This window comes from Podarcis tiliguerta (genome assembly GCF_965153285.1).
Source record: "Podarcis tiliguerta genome assembly, chromosome: 8".
Classification (NCBI taxonomy): domain Eukaryota; kingdom Metazoa; phylum Chordata; class Lepidosauria; order Squamata; family Lacertidae; genus Podarcis; species Podarcis tiliguerta.
In genome coordinates, this window is record NC_139541.1 from 78,401,954 (window position 1) to 78,417,126 (window position 15,173).

At 46.4% G+C, this 15,173-nt stretch overlaps 1 protein-coding gene across 3 annotated transcripts in view; it reads left to right on the forward strand.

Annotated features, from left to right (window-relative positions):
- Positions 1-15,173, forward strand: part of AXL (AXL receptor tyrosine kinase) — a 75,618-nt gene that overhangs the window by 44,226 nt on the left and 16,219 nt on the right. For 2 of the 3 annotated variants that reach the window (XM_083454993.1, XM_083454995.1), the window contains 7 exons: positions 2,048-2,243; positions 4,438-4,577; positions 4,710-4,854; positions 5,615-5,638; positions 8,093-8,222; positions 8,398-8,489; positions 10,319-10,414. In XM_083454993.1, the coding sequence (XP_083311119.1) occupies positions 2,048-2,243; positions 4,438-4,577; positions 4,710-4,854; positions 5,615-5,638; positions 8,093-8,222; positions 8,398-8,489; positions 10,319-10,414 (823 nt within the window). The remainder of the gene's footprint in view (positions 1-2,047; positions 2,244-4,437; positions 4,578-4,709; positions 4,855-5,614; positions 5,639-8,092; positions 8,223-8,397; positions 8,490-10,318; positions 10,415-15,173) is intronic. The other variant, XM_083454994.1, reaches the window with a different exon arrangement.

Below are 15,173 nucleotides of genomic sequence, written 5' to 3' on the forward strand. Positions count from 1 at the left end.
ACCACTATGAGCTGAATAAAGAGCATGAAATCACTTTGCTACTCTGAGTATATTTCACTCGCCCAACTATTTTGAGGAAGGATGCCTCACTCGGCCACTTTCGCCCCTGCCCTTCGAGGGAACGCTTTTATTTTTAGGAGCCATTTCCTGGCCAGCTTCTGCTTCTCTCAAATGTCCAACCGGATGCCCTCGTGACGTGTGACAAGCTCCCAGGAAGAGGGAACTGAAAGAGCCTCGAAAAGGGATTGCAGAGGCCAGGAAACAAAACTGATAGCAAGGGGGCAGGGTGTTCAAATATAGGGCCATCCGACCGTCCCCTTCTAGGGCCTGAGGTGGCAGAGTGATCTGTACCAGTTTGGGGTTTGGATGGGTGCCGCTTTTGAATGTTTCCCCCACATAAAACAAAGCAAACTGCTCGAGAACAGAAGGCAGGTGCCTCTGAGGCAAAAATCCTCCGCATTGTGTTAGTGAGTTTTTATTATTTAATTGCATGTATTTATTCAAGTAGGGACATGGGTGGGTAAACCGCAGAGCCTAGGACTTGCCGATCAGAAGGTCGGCGGTTCGAATCCCCACGACAGGGTGAGCTCCCGTTGCTCGGTCCTTGCTCCTGCCAACCTAGCAGTTCAAAAGCACACCAAAGTGCAAGTAGATAAATAGGTACCACTCTGGCGGGAAGGTAAACGGCGTTTCCGTGCGCTGCTCTGGTTCGCCAGAAGCGACTTAGTCATGCTGGCCACATGACCCGGAAGCTGTACGCCGGCTCCCTTGGCCAAGAAAGCAAGATGAGCGCCGCAACCCCAGAGTCGGCCACGACTGGACCTAATGGTCAGGGGTCCCTTTACCTTTACTTTACCTTTATTCAGTTTGCTCAAGGTGGTGGCTCTTCTTCCTCACAACAGCCCTGTGAGGTAGGTGAAGTTGAGAGGCAGTGATTGGCCAAAGGACACCCAGCAAGCGTCATGGCCAGCATTCGAACCCTGGTCTCTCACAGGTCCTAATATAGGGTTGACATACGTCTGGAACTTCCCAGACATGTCCGGGATTCCAATGACAGAATTAGGGTCTGTGGGGGAGTCTTGGAAAATTGGCAAAATGTCTGGATCTTTGAAATTTCCCCAATTGAGGAGAGCTTGAACATAGAGGGAGCTTTGAAAAAGTGTGACATGCCCCCTGCACCGCAAAGTGGTACAGTCTGGAATTCCGCCGCAGAGATCGAGCCTTTGAGCCCATCCACACGTTATGCAGTCGGCGAAAATCCTGGACTGTTCCACTGCAGAGGGGAGGGGGAGTTTTCTTTTTCTTTTTTTTCATTCTTCAATGTTGTTACACGGTCCAGTGAGGCTTCATATAGAATCACAAAATTGTATAGTTGGAAGGTGTCCCAGACGCAGGGGTGCCAACTTGAATAAAACATTGAGGAGTGGGGTGGTAAGCCCTGCCCTGCAAAATCAGTCACATTGTGCAGTGGCCACACACTATTTGAATGGCAAGTTTTCAAAGAATATCTGAAAAATAAATATAGTAGTTTAAATTCTGTTGCAGCATTCGAGGAACTTCAGTAATAGTTCTAAGGTAGATATAAGAAATTAGATTTAATGAGAATAAGTTTAATTATAAAAATAAATGTGTATTGGCAATAAGTAATATGAATTTGAAGTATGGAATAGACGGGAGGTTGGGTCTTTAGTGTTAAGACCAATAGATGTTTTATTGTTTGCTAAGAATATTATGTGTCTATGGTTATTTTTGTAATTTGTGTATAATTTGGTATTTGTGTTTTTTGTTTGTTTGTTTGTCTTTCTTGTTGTATAAATAAAAAACTTTAAATAAAAAAAATTTGGGGGGGGGCTAGCCCCCTAAAAAATAAAATAGGGGGGGGGGCTAGGAGTCCGCTTCTATGCCCAGAGGGGCATCTAATGCAAGGCAGAATCTCAGCTAGATTATTGTAGAGCATAATATGTTCCTAACTCCTGCCCCGTCAACCCATCCCCGGCACACACTGCCTTTCCGTCCTCAAATCCTTACCCCTGCCCCTTTTTCCCAGGCTGTGCGCTCGGACGAGGACCTCAGCACCGTGTCAGACCGAGAACTCTATAACCAGAACCTCCACGTCCCCCCATTCAGCCACACCCTGGATGGCTTGAGCCCCTTCACCACCTACCACGTGCGGGTGTCCTGTCGCTCCCGAGAGGGCAACTCCCCGTGGACCCACTGGGTTGCTATGGAAACCCTGGAAGGAGGTGAGCTTGAAATGGGAGTCGGGGGGGGGGGCAGAGTAGGTGGCCGATCCTTCTGGGTTCTGCCTTGATCTCTCGGAGGAGAAAGGAAATCACAGAGGTGTGCCGCTTGGAGCAAGAATGAGGAACCAGATGTTGCTAGACTACAACTCCCATCAGCCTCCGGGCCGTTGGACATACTAGCTGGGCCTTATGGGAGTTGGGGTCCAAGCAACATCCAAAAGGCCACAAGCTGTCTCTGAACTTAGAGAGGGGCCAGTTTGGAAGCCAGGAAGATGGAGAGGGGCCTAATGAATGGCTTAGAGCAGTGTTTTCCCAACCTTGGGTCTTCAAATGCTTTGGACCACATCTGCCATCATCCCTAGCTGGCAGGACCAGTGGTCAGGGATGATGGGAGTTGTAGTCCAGGGGTCAGCAACCTTTTTCAGCCGTGGGCCGGTCCACTGTCCCTCAGACCTTGTGGGGGGGCCAGACTGTATTTTTGGGGGGGGGGAATGAACAAATTCCTATGTCCCACAGATAACCCAGAGATGCATTTTAAATAAAAGGACACATTCTACTCATGTAAAAACACCAGGCAAACCCCACAAATAACTCAGAGGAGAATTTTAAATAAAAGGACACATTCTACTCATGTAAAAACACACTGATTCCCGGAGCATCCGCGGGCTGGATTGAGAAGGCAATTGGGCCGCATCCGGCCCCCGGGCCTTAGGTTGCCGACCCCTGTTGTAGTCCAAAAACCCAAGGTTGAGAAAGGCTGGTTTAGAGTCAGAGTTTCCCAGCTGCTTTTGGACTACAACTCCCATCATCCCTATCTAGCAAGGCCATTGGTCAGGGATGATGGGAACTGTAGTCCAAAAACAGCTGGAGACCCACAGTTAGGAAACATTGGTTTCGAGAGTAACAGTGGTTCTTAAAGAGTGTGGCCTGCCACTGTGGCATGGAGGGAGAGGAAAGCAGTTGTAGCTGAAGATTCACGGGCAATCAAAGAAACATTTAAACATTAGGATAGGATAGTACCGAAATGATTTCTCCACAACCTATTGTTGTGAGCAGGGATTTTCAACTCTGACAAATATGAAAGATCAGAAAAGAGGGCTGCTTTTTTTGTGTTCATAAGAGTTTGTCTCGAATTAGACCTTTTATAAATGAGATTACCCAACAAAAGCAAGCTCACCTCTCTCACTGAATTGCATACTTAAAGTCCATGCATAGGAGGTTCATTTATCATTGTATTTTGGGAGTGATTCACATTCTTATGTAGCTGCATTGTTTTATACTTTCCTGACATGAATAGGAGTATAGCATCTAGATCAAGGGAAGTAATAGTGCCACTGTATTCTGCTCTGGTCAGACCTCACCTGGAGTACTGTGTCCAGTTCTGGGCACCACAGTTCAAGAAGGACACTGACAAACTGGAACGTGTCCAGAGGAGGGCAACCAAAATGGTCAAAGGCCTGGAAACAATGCCTTATGAGGAACTGCTAAGGGAGCTGGGCATGTTTAGCCTGGAGAAGAGGAGGTTAAGGGGTGATATGATAGCCATGTTCAAATATAGAAAAGGATGTCACATAGAGGAAGGAGAAAGGTTGTTTTCTGCTGCTCCAGAGAAGCGGACACGGAGCAATGGATCCAAACTACAAGAAAGAAGATTCCACCTAAACATTAGGAAGAACTTCCTGGCAGTAAGAGCTGTTCGACAGTGGAATTTGCTGCCAAGGAGTGTGGTGGAGTCTCCTTCTTTGGAGGTCTTTAAGCAGAGGCTTGACAACCATATGTCAGGAGTGCTCTGATGGTGTTTCCTGCTTGGCAGGGGGTTGGACTCGATGGCCCTTGTGGTCTCCTCCAACTCTATGATTCTATGATTCTATGACATCCCACAATCATATCATATAATAGTTGCATTTTATGTTATAAATCAAGCTGTGCTAGGAGTGTTTCTTTCTTGTTTTCCAATGCATTTCTTATCAATAAAAAAAATCTGTGTGGCTCGAGCAAACGGTTATCTTGAAAGTGTGGCTCAGAGTGTGGCTCATAAGTTTGAGAATCAGTGGTTTAGAAGCTTAGACAATGGTTGTTACCAGTCAATTGGCTGAGACTGGGCTATAGCCACTTGCCTGACGCCTCTTTGTGGCTAATGAGAAAGGGTCATGGCCGCAGTGTTTCCATTGTAACGTACACTTTTCCGCGGCAGTGCCCACCGCTCCGCCAGAGAACATCATGGCCACTCAGAACGGCACCTGCACCATTGTGCAGTGGCGAGAGCCGCGTGGCGTCATCAACGGGATCATACGCGGATACAAGCTGGTCTGTCAAAGCGGCGACTCGCCCGAGGTGAGGACCTCCTTTCTCAGGACTGGAGAGGGCACCCTCCCCATTGACTTCCCTGTAATTATCCTGAGCCATCGCCCGCCATCTTCCTAATCCCCTGCCTGGCGTTTTCGCCACTCTCTCCCTCTCCACCAGGTGGTTGTGGACGTGGGGCTGACCAACGAGACCGTCTTGAACCTGAACAAAACAGTGCACAATCTGACCGTCCGTGTCGCGGCCTACACGCAAGCAGGAGATGGTCCCTGGAGCAAAGCCATCATGGTTTCAACTGGGGATGTCGGTAAGGAATACAAGATATTGTGCCATGTTTTTTTGGTGGGGGTGATGGGTTTCCCTCACAAGCTTTAGTGTTGTGGCAAATAACAGAAGTACAGGGAAAGGAGAGGGTGGGGGAAGTTACATAACAGCATAATTTGTTTCCTTGGATGCTGCCCAAGGGGGCTACTCTGAGTAACGTAGGATACGGTCCAAAGAGTTCAGACCCAGAATGATGAAACCGGTTAAGGACTACTTGAAATAAATAAAGTTCCGTTTTCATAGCCAATTATTCCTGCATATCTTTCTAAGTGTATCATATGAGATATGGGGGAATCGTTTGGCTGCCAAAAAAAAAGTTTTTTTTTTTTTTTAAAGTTCTTAACTGTTCCCAACTGTTTCCCAACTCCTTGGTGGTTCTTCCAAAACGATCATTTGATCTCTCTTTTTGTTTTGTTTTGTTCTTCTGGCCCAGCCTTTGACTTCCTGCTTTCTAAGAATGGTTCTGTGTTGGGCAATTCCTGATCTCAGTCCTGGTTCTGATCTAGCAGGATCTCCTGCTTCTAATTTGTATCCCACTTCTTGTTATGATGGCTTCTGGCGCCTTGCGGAGTCATAGAAACTGAAGCTGGTTATAAAACAGGACCCGTGCTTTCTGCTTTAGGAATTTTGATTCTCTTTGATGCCCCCAGAAAAATGGCCTGAGGCCCTGTTGGTGGAAGCTTGACGCTGACATTTGGCTTAGAGGGAGACCATATTCAAATAAATATATTTTTCTTTTACAGATGAACTGCCGCAGCCCCAGCCAGGTAAGAACAGTGCATAACACTCTACCCGCAACCTACAGAAATGATTTGGGATTTTGGGATGGGCAGCATCGGGGAATGAGAGGCGGTGCCGTTTCCTTCTAGAACATTCCAGAGAGCACTTTGTTCTGGAAATCTGCTTTCCTCCTTTCTTTCTTTTGGTGTTGGCTAATTTGATTATATCTTGTTTTGGTTTTGTTTCTCTCTTGCGCTAATAAGAATAAATCAAAACTTGTTTTCCCAAAGTTCCCCAGTGTAGGCAATACCTCGTGACCAGGCTAGAGGGCGACATTGCTCTCCTTTTTCAAAATGGATCCTCTAGGAGGAGAAGGAGCTGCAAGGGTTTGTGTCTTTTGTGACTATTGGCAGGGAGGAAGATGGGAAGACTGCATATTTGCCTTCCACCTGCATTCCCATTTTGATTAGGATATTTTCGATTTTTGTGACACACACCCACACACACACACACCCCTGCTTTGGCTGCAGGAAACATCTGAACAAAAGGATTGGGAAGGTCCAAGAAGCTAGTGCAGGGGATTTCTAAACACACTGAGGATCTTTTTAGTTCGGTTCCAACTGGGATTTTTATTGAACTTGATTACAATTTGTTGTAAGGGAAATTTTATATTGAACTTTTGCCGGAAGGATTGTCAAGGCCAAGTTTGACTGACAGAATCACACACTTCTTTCCAGTCCAAGACTGTGAACTGGATTAAGATTTTGGGATATGGGGCAGTTGTTTTCAAATGTCACAGCCTGAAGTGGTGTAGGAAGTGTTGGTTTCTAACAGGGTGGATTTTATTTAAATCACGAGTCAGTAAGACTTGATTTAAATCATTTTTTTTTTTTACAGAAAGACTCATTCTTGCTGGTATAATCTTACAACCAGATGAAGGTTTCATTTTTGAAATAATATATGTTCAGAGTAGTTTTTATAGTTATATCAAAAAATTCTGATTTGGTTATACTATTAAAAATACATTGACAGATAATTATGAAATTATTGTGAGGTTTAATAAGTTAACTGTTTATATTTAGACAACTTTTCTGCTGTACTTGATTGGAAGGCGAAAAATAATCATTTCCTTAATAACAATTTAATCAATTTATTTAACTAAAGCAATAACATTATAGCATATGTATCCATGTTTGTTAACTGATGTGGTTAAATGATTTAAAAAAACAAACAACCAAAAAATCTTAGACTGAATTTTAGCACACATGAAAAGCTTAAATCCTGATGAATAGCCTTGGGACTATAATGTAACAAATAGAAAACTATCTTTAGAAAGATTTTTCCTCCAAAAGCATTTTATTTTAAAAATCCAATTTAAATTTTAAAAAATCCAATTTAAATTTTAAAAAATCCAATTTAATTTTTTAAAAAATCTGATTTTTATTTATTTATTTATTTATTTATTTTAAAAAAATCGTTGATTTTTATCCACCCTGGTTTCTAAGGAGAACTCGGCTGGCTGCCAAAAAACTAGGAGATCCCCTCATCTTCCCCTCAGCATCGTACTTGGTCCCAGATTCGGTCAATGGATTCTCTCCTCTATTCTTCCAGTTTAAACAGTAACAGGGGCTGCCTGCTCACCGTACACTTAAAGCACATTGTCCTCTGCTCCAAAGAATCCTGGGAAATGTAGTTTGTTTAGGGTGCTTGCAGTAAACTACAATTCCCAGGATTCTCTGGGGACAACTTAGCAACTTAGGTGCTTTAAATGTATGTCGTGTGCACAGCCGAGGCAGGGAAAGGTGTGTGTGTATGTTCAGGGAGGCAGGAGAGGAGATATTGTTTATTAATATCCTTCCTAACTTGCGCTAGCAAGTTCCTTTACTTAGCAGAGTTTTACATTCCCCTTTTAATGCACAGCAGGTAGCTGGTTGCAGGCTTGTGTAAGCCTCTCAATACCATACAATTCAGTATTGAATTGTATGTTCCGGGTGAGTTCCCTTTTTATCCCTCTTAAAAGAATAAACACACAACAATCTTATTGAGAGTCAGTAAAAGAAGTTTACTCACAGCACCATCAGTTCACAGTTGGATCCCTGAAGGCAGACTTAGTTACGAAGTATGTGGAGCTATCCCATATGGGGATAATCCCAGTGTCCTCTGTGGGTTGGAAGCCACCAGAGCATCTCTAGCTAAAAACTGCTCCAATGATGGAAGAAGTCAGAGAGAAGAGTGCTGTGTGCCTTGTCCTTTTGTTACCTGGACAGGTAAGGTCACACCCACCTCTAGTCACATGCAAAGGAAGTATGTCCCAGCCCAGGAGGAAACAGGAAGTTTTCGACTGGCTGGACCAAACATTCCCCCCGCATGTCCTCTCTAGGAAAACAAGGAATGTTGTACTTGACTGCTATTTATGTATCACATCCCACAAGGTGATGTGCTGGATGGGCAACCGGAATGGCTCCTCCCATTGACCCTTACTCCTCTTCCCTTCTCCGTAGTAGAAACCACCGCCCCTGCCTTCTCCTGGCACTGGTGGTACGTGGTAATTGCCATAGCCACGGCCGCCGCCGCTGCCGCCTTCATAATCATCTTCTTGGCACGGATGAGGAGGAAGGAAACCCGCTATGGGTAAGTGGAGAACGGACACCTGCCATGGATGCTTTCATTGAGATTCCTGAATTGCAGTGGGTTGGACTAGATGACCACTGAGGGACCCATCTCGCCTTTCTGTGATTCTGTGACACCGGTTCTGGCAGCTTCTCCTCTTTCACTGTCTGTTTCTCTCCTCCTGCCCATTTTGCAGGGAAGCGTTTGAACCCAGCATGGAGCAGGGAGAGCTGGTGGTCCACTACCGAGTCCGCAAATCCTACAGCCGCCGGACCACCGAAGCCACTTGTGAGTGTCATGGAAGGAGTGAGTCCGCCTTTCCCAACTACCCAGCATGCATTGCGCCCAAGCCTTATTGTCCAGGATCCAACAAAGAATGCTCCCACCTCCACCACAGTTGTAGGTTATTCCCCATATACAAACACCGCCCAATGCTCTTTTTCGGCAGACATCAGCTATTGTCTCCTTAATTTGGTGGCTCCGCCTGCCTTCTTCCCATCTTTTGCCTCAGTCATGGCTGCTGCTCCTTGCAGTCTCCTTGACGCAGGGCGCTTTGGCCCTGCAACGGTTTGATATTCAAACCTGCTTTCGACAATATTTGGAGAAGTATTTTTTTAAAAATAATATTTATTAGATGTTTAATAGTTACAAAAAGAAAAAGAGTAAAAAAGAAAAGAAAAAACAATAAAAAAATTAACAAACAATACATCAAAAATAGAAGGAAAAAACAATACAACAAAACAAGAAAAAAACTAAAACATTTAAAAACACATCCAAATTTCATTTCTTTATCTTTCATATGCTTGTTTCCTTGACTTCCTCGCGCCTCCCTTTTTTGTATTCTAGTTCAAATTAGTTGGTTCAACAAATCCTTTCCCTCTTTCTCAATTTTTGTTCTATAATTTATCTTAACACAGTTTAACTTTAAATTTTCCACTTTAGCGCATTAACAATTAATTTTTATATAATTCTTAATAACACTTCTGCTAAAACCATATAACTTCATTCCAATATTCTTCTAACATTCATTCATTTTGCAATATTTCTGTAAATATACTTTAAATTTTTTCCAATCTTCTTCCATCGACTCTTCTCCCTGGTCTCGGATTCTGCCAGTCATTTCCGCCATTTCTATATAGTCCATCAGCTTCATCTGCCATTGACAATATTTGGAGAAGTAGGACAGAGAGATTACTGGCCATTATTATTTCTGGATTGAGCCCAATATTCCTGCCTCCCTGGTCCCACTATCGCTCCCAGGGCCTGCCCAAGTCGTTTTGCTGCATCCTGATGACACCCATGCCACTGCTATGACCGCTACAAACCCTGCCCCCTACCGTCACCCCTGCTCTGCCACAGTGTCATGGGCGAAAATCCAGCAGGGCTGGCGATGGAGAGGACGATGAGGCAGTCCGATTTGCTGCCTGAGGCAAATGGCTTCACCTCGCCTCACTGAAGAGCTGCTCTAAAAGTGAGCTCAGGTAGGGAGTGCCAATGGATTTGAATGAAAAACAGGGCCGCTGAGAAAGAAGAGGAAGGTATCTGCATACTCGGGAGAATGCCAAGGTTTACAAAATATGAAAGATTTAACGGGCCCCAAACAGCCCAGTGAAGATGCTTTGTGTGTTCAGTAACCGCAGAATGGAACGTCTCCCCTGGAAAAGAAAACTTAGACACCTGGCAAGGGGAGGGGAGAGCAAGAAGGGATGGCCTTTCTGATTTGGAAAACTCTTGTTTTGCTGGCTCAGAAGTGAGAGGAATGACCTGAGCTGAAAGAGCTTAAATAGGGCTCCCAGACAATCAGAAAATTAGGCTGGAAGCCACACAGGACCTGGCGAAATGCTCTCAGCAACAGCAGGAGATGAAAACGGCTGGTGCATCTTGGCTGGCCTATATTGGATGAGGTTTCTTTGAAAGCTTGAAGGACCCTGGCCAAACAACTAACCACCCCAGCCCTTCTCCAACTACATTTAGAAATCAGGCCGCCTTCCCTATCCTCCCCCTGTTTAAACCCCACATCCTGGTCTGTGGCAGAGACCTGGAGGTGTGGGCCCCGTGGTGGCCGTGTGCAGAATGTGCCATGACCTTCTCTCTCTTTTTTCCTTTTCTTGTGACAGTGAACAGCCTGGGCATTAGCGAGGAACTGAAAGAGAAGCTGCGAGACGTCATGATAGATCGCCACAAGGTGGCCTTGGGGAAAACCCTCGGTGAAGGTACATTAACCTGGTCAACTGGCACTTGTTTCCAAGATGGAGGCTTCTCCTCAGTGAGGCATAGTTGGGGAGAGACCTCAGGCCAAGTGGGATCCTATTGGAATGGTTAACAACAAGCCAAGGGCCATAGGCAGCCAACCAGAGCCAACAATCACCTGAGTGATGACTATGTGGGCCGCCATTTTGAACACTGCTTGCCCTTAGGCCAGGGGTCGGCAAGGTTTACCTTGCCTGAGCCGGTCCACTCCCGCGGAGATCGCTCTGTGGGCCGGATCGTGTCTGCGCAGGAGTGATTTCTGGCGTCTGCAGATGTGATTTCCGGTGTTTGCACATGCGCGGACGCGATTTTCGGCACCGCGGAAGCGAGTCCCTGCTCCGCACTGTGCCAGTTCAGCACAGTGTGCGGGGGCTCACTAAGTGGGTGGCTGTGCTGGTCCCGTGGATTAACCGTGAGGCGAGGTCCGAGTCCAGTCCGAGGTCAAGGGTGCAGTATGGAGGCAGTCCATCAAAGCTGAAGCTGGGTGCAAGGCAGGGAGTCTGGTGAGGTCAGGAGCTCCGGCAGGAAAGCAGGACAGGGTGCAGGCAGGAACCGGCTACCAACAATGTTGCTCCCGCAACTTGGGACTGGGGCTGGCCGGCTTTTATCTGCCCCAAGGCATGGGGAGGTCCCGATCCTCTGGTGACTCGCCTCTCCTGACCTGGAGGCGAGCACTCCTCCTGCGGGAACTTAGTTCCCTCCGCCTCTCTGCCCTGAGCCTCTGCAGCTCAGGAGAGGCTGGAGGGTTACCGGACCCAGAGGCAACCTCAGCTTCCTCTGATGGGGCTGAGAGTGGAGCACCTGCAGGCAATGGGTCCTCCATCAGCTCAGGAGCCAGAGCAGACTCAGCTGGTGCCTGCACCTGAGGATCCAGCACAGCTGAGGACCCTTCAGGCTCAAGCCCCAGCCCCGGCTCAGCTGGTTCTGGAGGCGGGGAATCCTGTGCAGGCTGGGATTCCTCAGGTTCAGCCTCCGAGTCTGAATCCCAGGCCATCACAGTGGCTCAGTTCGGGGGCGGCTCGTGGGCCGTTTAAATGACCCCTGTGGGCCGCTTGTGGCCCATGGGCCGCAGGTTACCGAACCCTGCCTTAGGCCTTTCTTTCCTCAGCAGCTTAGTTTCCAGGCCAAGGCAGATGGCCACTTTCTCCTTCACAAGTGCATACAGGTGTGTCTGCAGACTACAGCATTAGGGGCTTTCTGATTTAGAGAAAGAGCCAGGGAGAGGCAACAGGGTTTATATTTCTCTGGCTGCCTCCATTGAACAGCTCTTGATCCTTTTGGACATTAATTGGTAGACAGGTACAGGACTTACACATGGCACAAATAACAAAGCTGCAGATCAAACTTTTTCCAAAACGCAGTACAATGGTTACATACACTTCAGGTTACATACGCTTCAGGCTACAGACTCTGCTAACCCAGAAATAGTACCTCGGGTTAAGAACTTTGTTTCAGGATGAGAACAGAAATCGTGCTCTGGCGGCGCGGCGGCAGCGGGAGGCCCTATTAGATAAAGTGGTGCTTCAGGTTAAGAACAGTTTCAGGTTAAGAACAGACCTCCAGAATGAATTAAGTACTTAACCCAAGGTACCACTGTATGCTTTTACCTACAAGTTTTAGTAAGGCAGCACATTAAATAATTCTTGGGAAATTAATTTTAGAAAGCAAGCTAATTTTACAGTTTATGTAGTTACCGATAAAAGCAAATAGAAAACAGAGATAAATGCAAACAGCTATGCTTATTCTAATCTGTCTCCCTAACCAGGCCAATAATTATCAATTTGCACCCTTCGCTTCAGCTTCTAGGTCCCTTTGGAGTCTTTTGCTTTCAGCTGCAATGCCCACTGTGCTCTCCTAACATTTCCTGCCTTCATAAAGTGTTTCACCTCTCTTTCTCTCTTTCCGTCCTCCAGCTCCAAACTCCACAACTAACTCTTCTACTTCTCCAATAAACTATGCTGTTTTCTAGCTTGTGTACAGTATTTTCATTTCCCTTTCCAACCTTTAAGCCAATCAGAAGGAAAAGAGAATTCCGATTAATTTTCTATTTCCCTTTGATTGCCAGATTCCTAGGCTGAACTTTTGACCCTTCTGTGCAAAACATCGCCTTGTACTTTTGACCCTCAAACATTTCACTATTCTGTGCAAGAGAGCTTCTAAAATGAAAAACAATTTTATATCAACCAGCTGAATACAAAACAGCAGGACGCTTTCAGGGGAGGAGTGGGTCAAAAGTATCCTGTTCTCATCCTGTTGGTGTTAGCACTCCAATTTAGAGGAAAAGGATGTGTGTTATGGCCCTAGACTAGGACTTAGGGGCTTATAAACCACTGAGCTTCTTGGACTTGCTGATTGGAAGATCGGCGGTTCAAATCCATGCAACGGGGTGATCTCCCATTGCTCTGTCCCAGCTTCTGCCAACCTAGCAGTTCGAAAACACACCAGTGCAAGTAGATAAATAGGTACCACTGTGGCGGGAGGGTAAACAGCACTTCCATGCGCCCTGGCATTCATCACAGTGTCCCATTGTGTCAGAAGCGGTTTAGTCATGCTGGCCACATGACCAGGAAAGCTGTCTGTGGACAAACGCCAGCTCCCTTGGCCTGAAAGCAAGATGAACACCACACCCCATAGTCGCCTTTGACTGGATTTAACTGTTCAAGGGTACTTTACCTTTACACTTAACTTTCCACTGCTCTTTTCAAGTATGGTCCATACTTTAAAACTCAGGTTTTGAGCACCTTCCTTTTTGCTCCAGATACTTCCCTGTAAAAACCCGCTCTTTAAAGCTCAATTGGAGCAAACATCAATCCACAGAAAACCCAAACTGACGTTTGCTCCAATTGAGCTTTATGGTGCAGCTTTTTGCAGGGAATAAACAACGCTCAGACGCAGAGTGTTAAAGCATGGACCTCTGCCAGGAAAGAGCTGGGCATAAAGTAAATGTGGATAAGTCCTTATTGGTGGCACAGGGCTCTGGCAACTGGAGCTTAGAGGAGATGGATCCATGTCCCAGTCTGTCCCATGTGGATCTGCAGGCATCAGAGCCTGCCTCTTCTCCCTTCAGCCCTAAGGAGACACTTCTGCTGCTCCTCTAGGGTTTCGGAGACTTGGGTCTCCAGTTGTTGTTGGACTCCAATCACCCCTAGCTAGCAGGGCCAGTGGTGATGATGGGAACTGGAGTCCCAAAACAGCTGGAGACCCAAGTTAGGGAAACCCTATGCCAGACTCTGGTAGCCAATCACAGGCTACTCAGGGGATCAAGAGAGCTTTCAGGGGAGATCCTTTCAATTGGAAATCCCGTTGCAGTCATACCTCGGGTTGAAGTAGCTTTGGGTTAAGCATTTTCAGGTTACATTCTGCGGCGACCTGGAAGTAACAGAACACATTACAGTGGTGCCTCGCAAGACGAAAAGAATCCGTTCCGTGAGTCTCTTCGTCTAGCGATTTTTTCGTCTTGCGAAGCAAGCCCATTAGCGGATTAGCGCTATTAGCGGTTTAGCGGCTATTAGCGGCTATTAAAGGCTGAAGGGATTAGCGGATTAGCTGCTAAAAGGCTATTAGCAGCTTAGTGCCTTAGAAAAAGGGGGTGGGGAGCGGAAAAAAACCCCCAGGAATCGCAAGACATTTTCGTCTTGCGAAGCAAGCCCATAGCAAATTCGTCCTGCGAAGCACCTCCAAAACGGAAAACCCTTTCGTCTAGCGGGTTTTCCGTCTTGCGAGGCATTCGTCTTGTGGGGCACCACTGTACTTCCAGGTTTCACCGCATGCGCTCAAAACAACGTCACGCGCATGCATGGAAACGGCGAATCGCAACCCGCACAGATGCCAGTTGCGTTCGCTTCAGGATGCGAACGGGGCTCCGGAATGGATCCTGTTCGCATCCAGAGGTACCACTGTACCTTGAAGGAGCCAGCCAAAGGTATTAGCTGGTCAAGTGACTGCATTCATGGTGTCAGGGACTACTTAACTATGTAACAAAACCCAGCCGCTTGCCCCAGGACTTTGTGGCTTAAGAGTGCTCTCTGTGGTCCTGAAACCTTTTGACTTTTGCCTTGCCTTAGCCCTGCCATGCTGTCTTGTCTGCCTGCCTGGGGAACCAGGAACTACTGAGATGTCCTTGCTTGGACCACCAGCTCTTTTTTTGGGGGGGTGCATATCCACAGATCGTGACACTATGCGCAATTGCACACATGTTCACCTGAGGAACAAATCACTGGTGTGTGGGCTGGGAGGTGGAACTTCAGACGAAGAGGGGAAAGTTGGGAAAGTTTGAGAAATGTTGGGCAAGGCCCAAGACTTCATGGAAAAGGTAAGGCCTGAACAAAATAAGAATTGAGAGATGACACATTCCACAACCCAAGAGAGGCAAAGAAGTGGAACCGCCTCAGAAATGGACTTCCTATTTCGGATGTCTCTTCCTTCAGAAGTCTGAGAACCCAGCTCAGGAGACATGTTCTGTATATATAAGAATATGTTAGCCCATAAGGCACAACCTTTTTTAAAAAAATTGAAAATAATACAAATTTTGAAAAGGCCATTACCAGGTCAAAGAAAAGCCCAAATCCCAGTGACTTATCTAGTAATAATTTGAAATTCTATGCGTTTACTGGGAATGTTCAATGATTCTATGCCAACCACTGGAATTTCTCACAGAATACAAGGACGCTTTGAATTCTTTGCTTCCTAAACTCGTTTCTTTAGAGCAGGAAATAAAAGCTC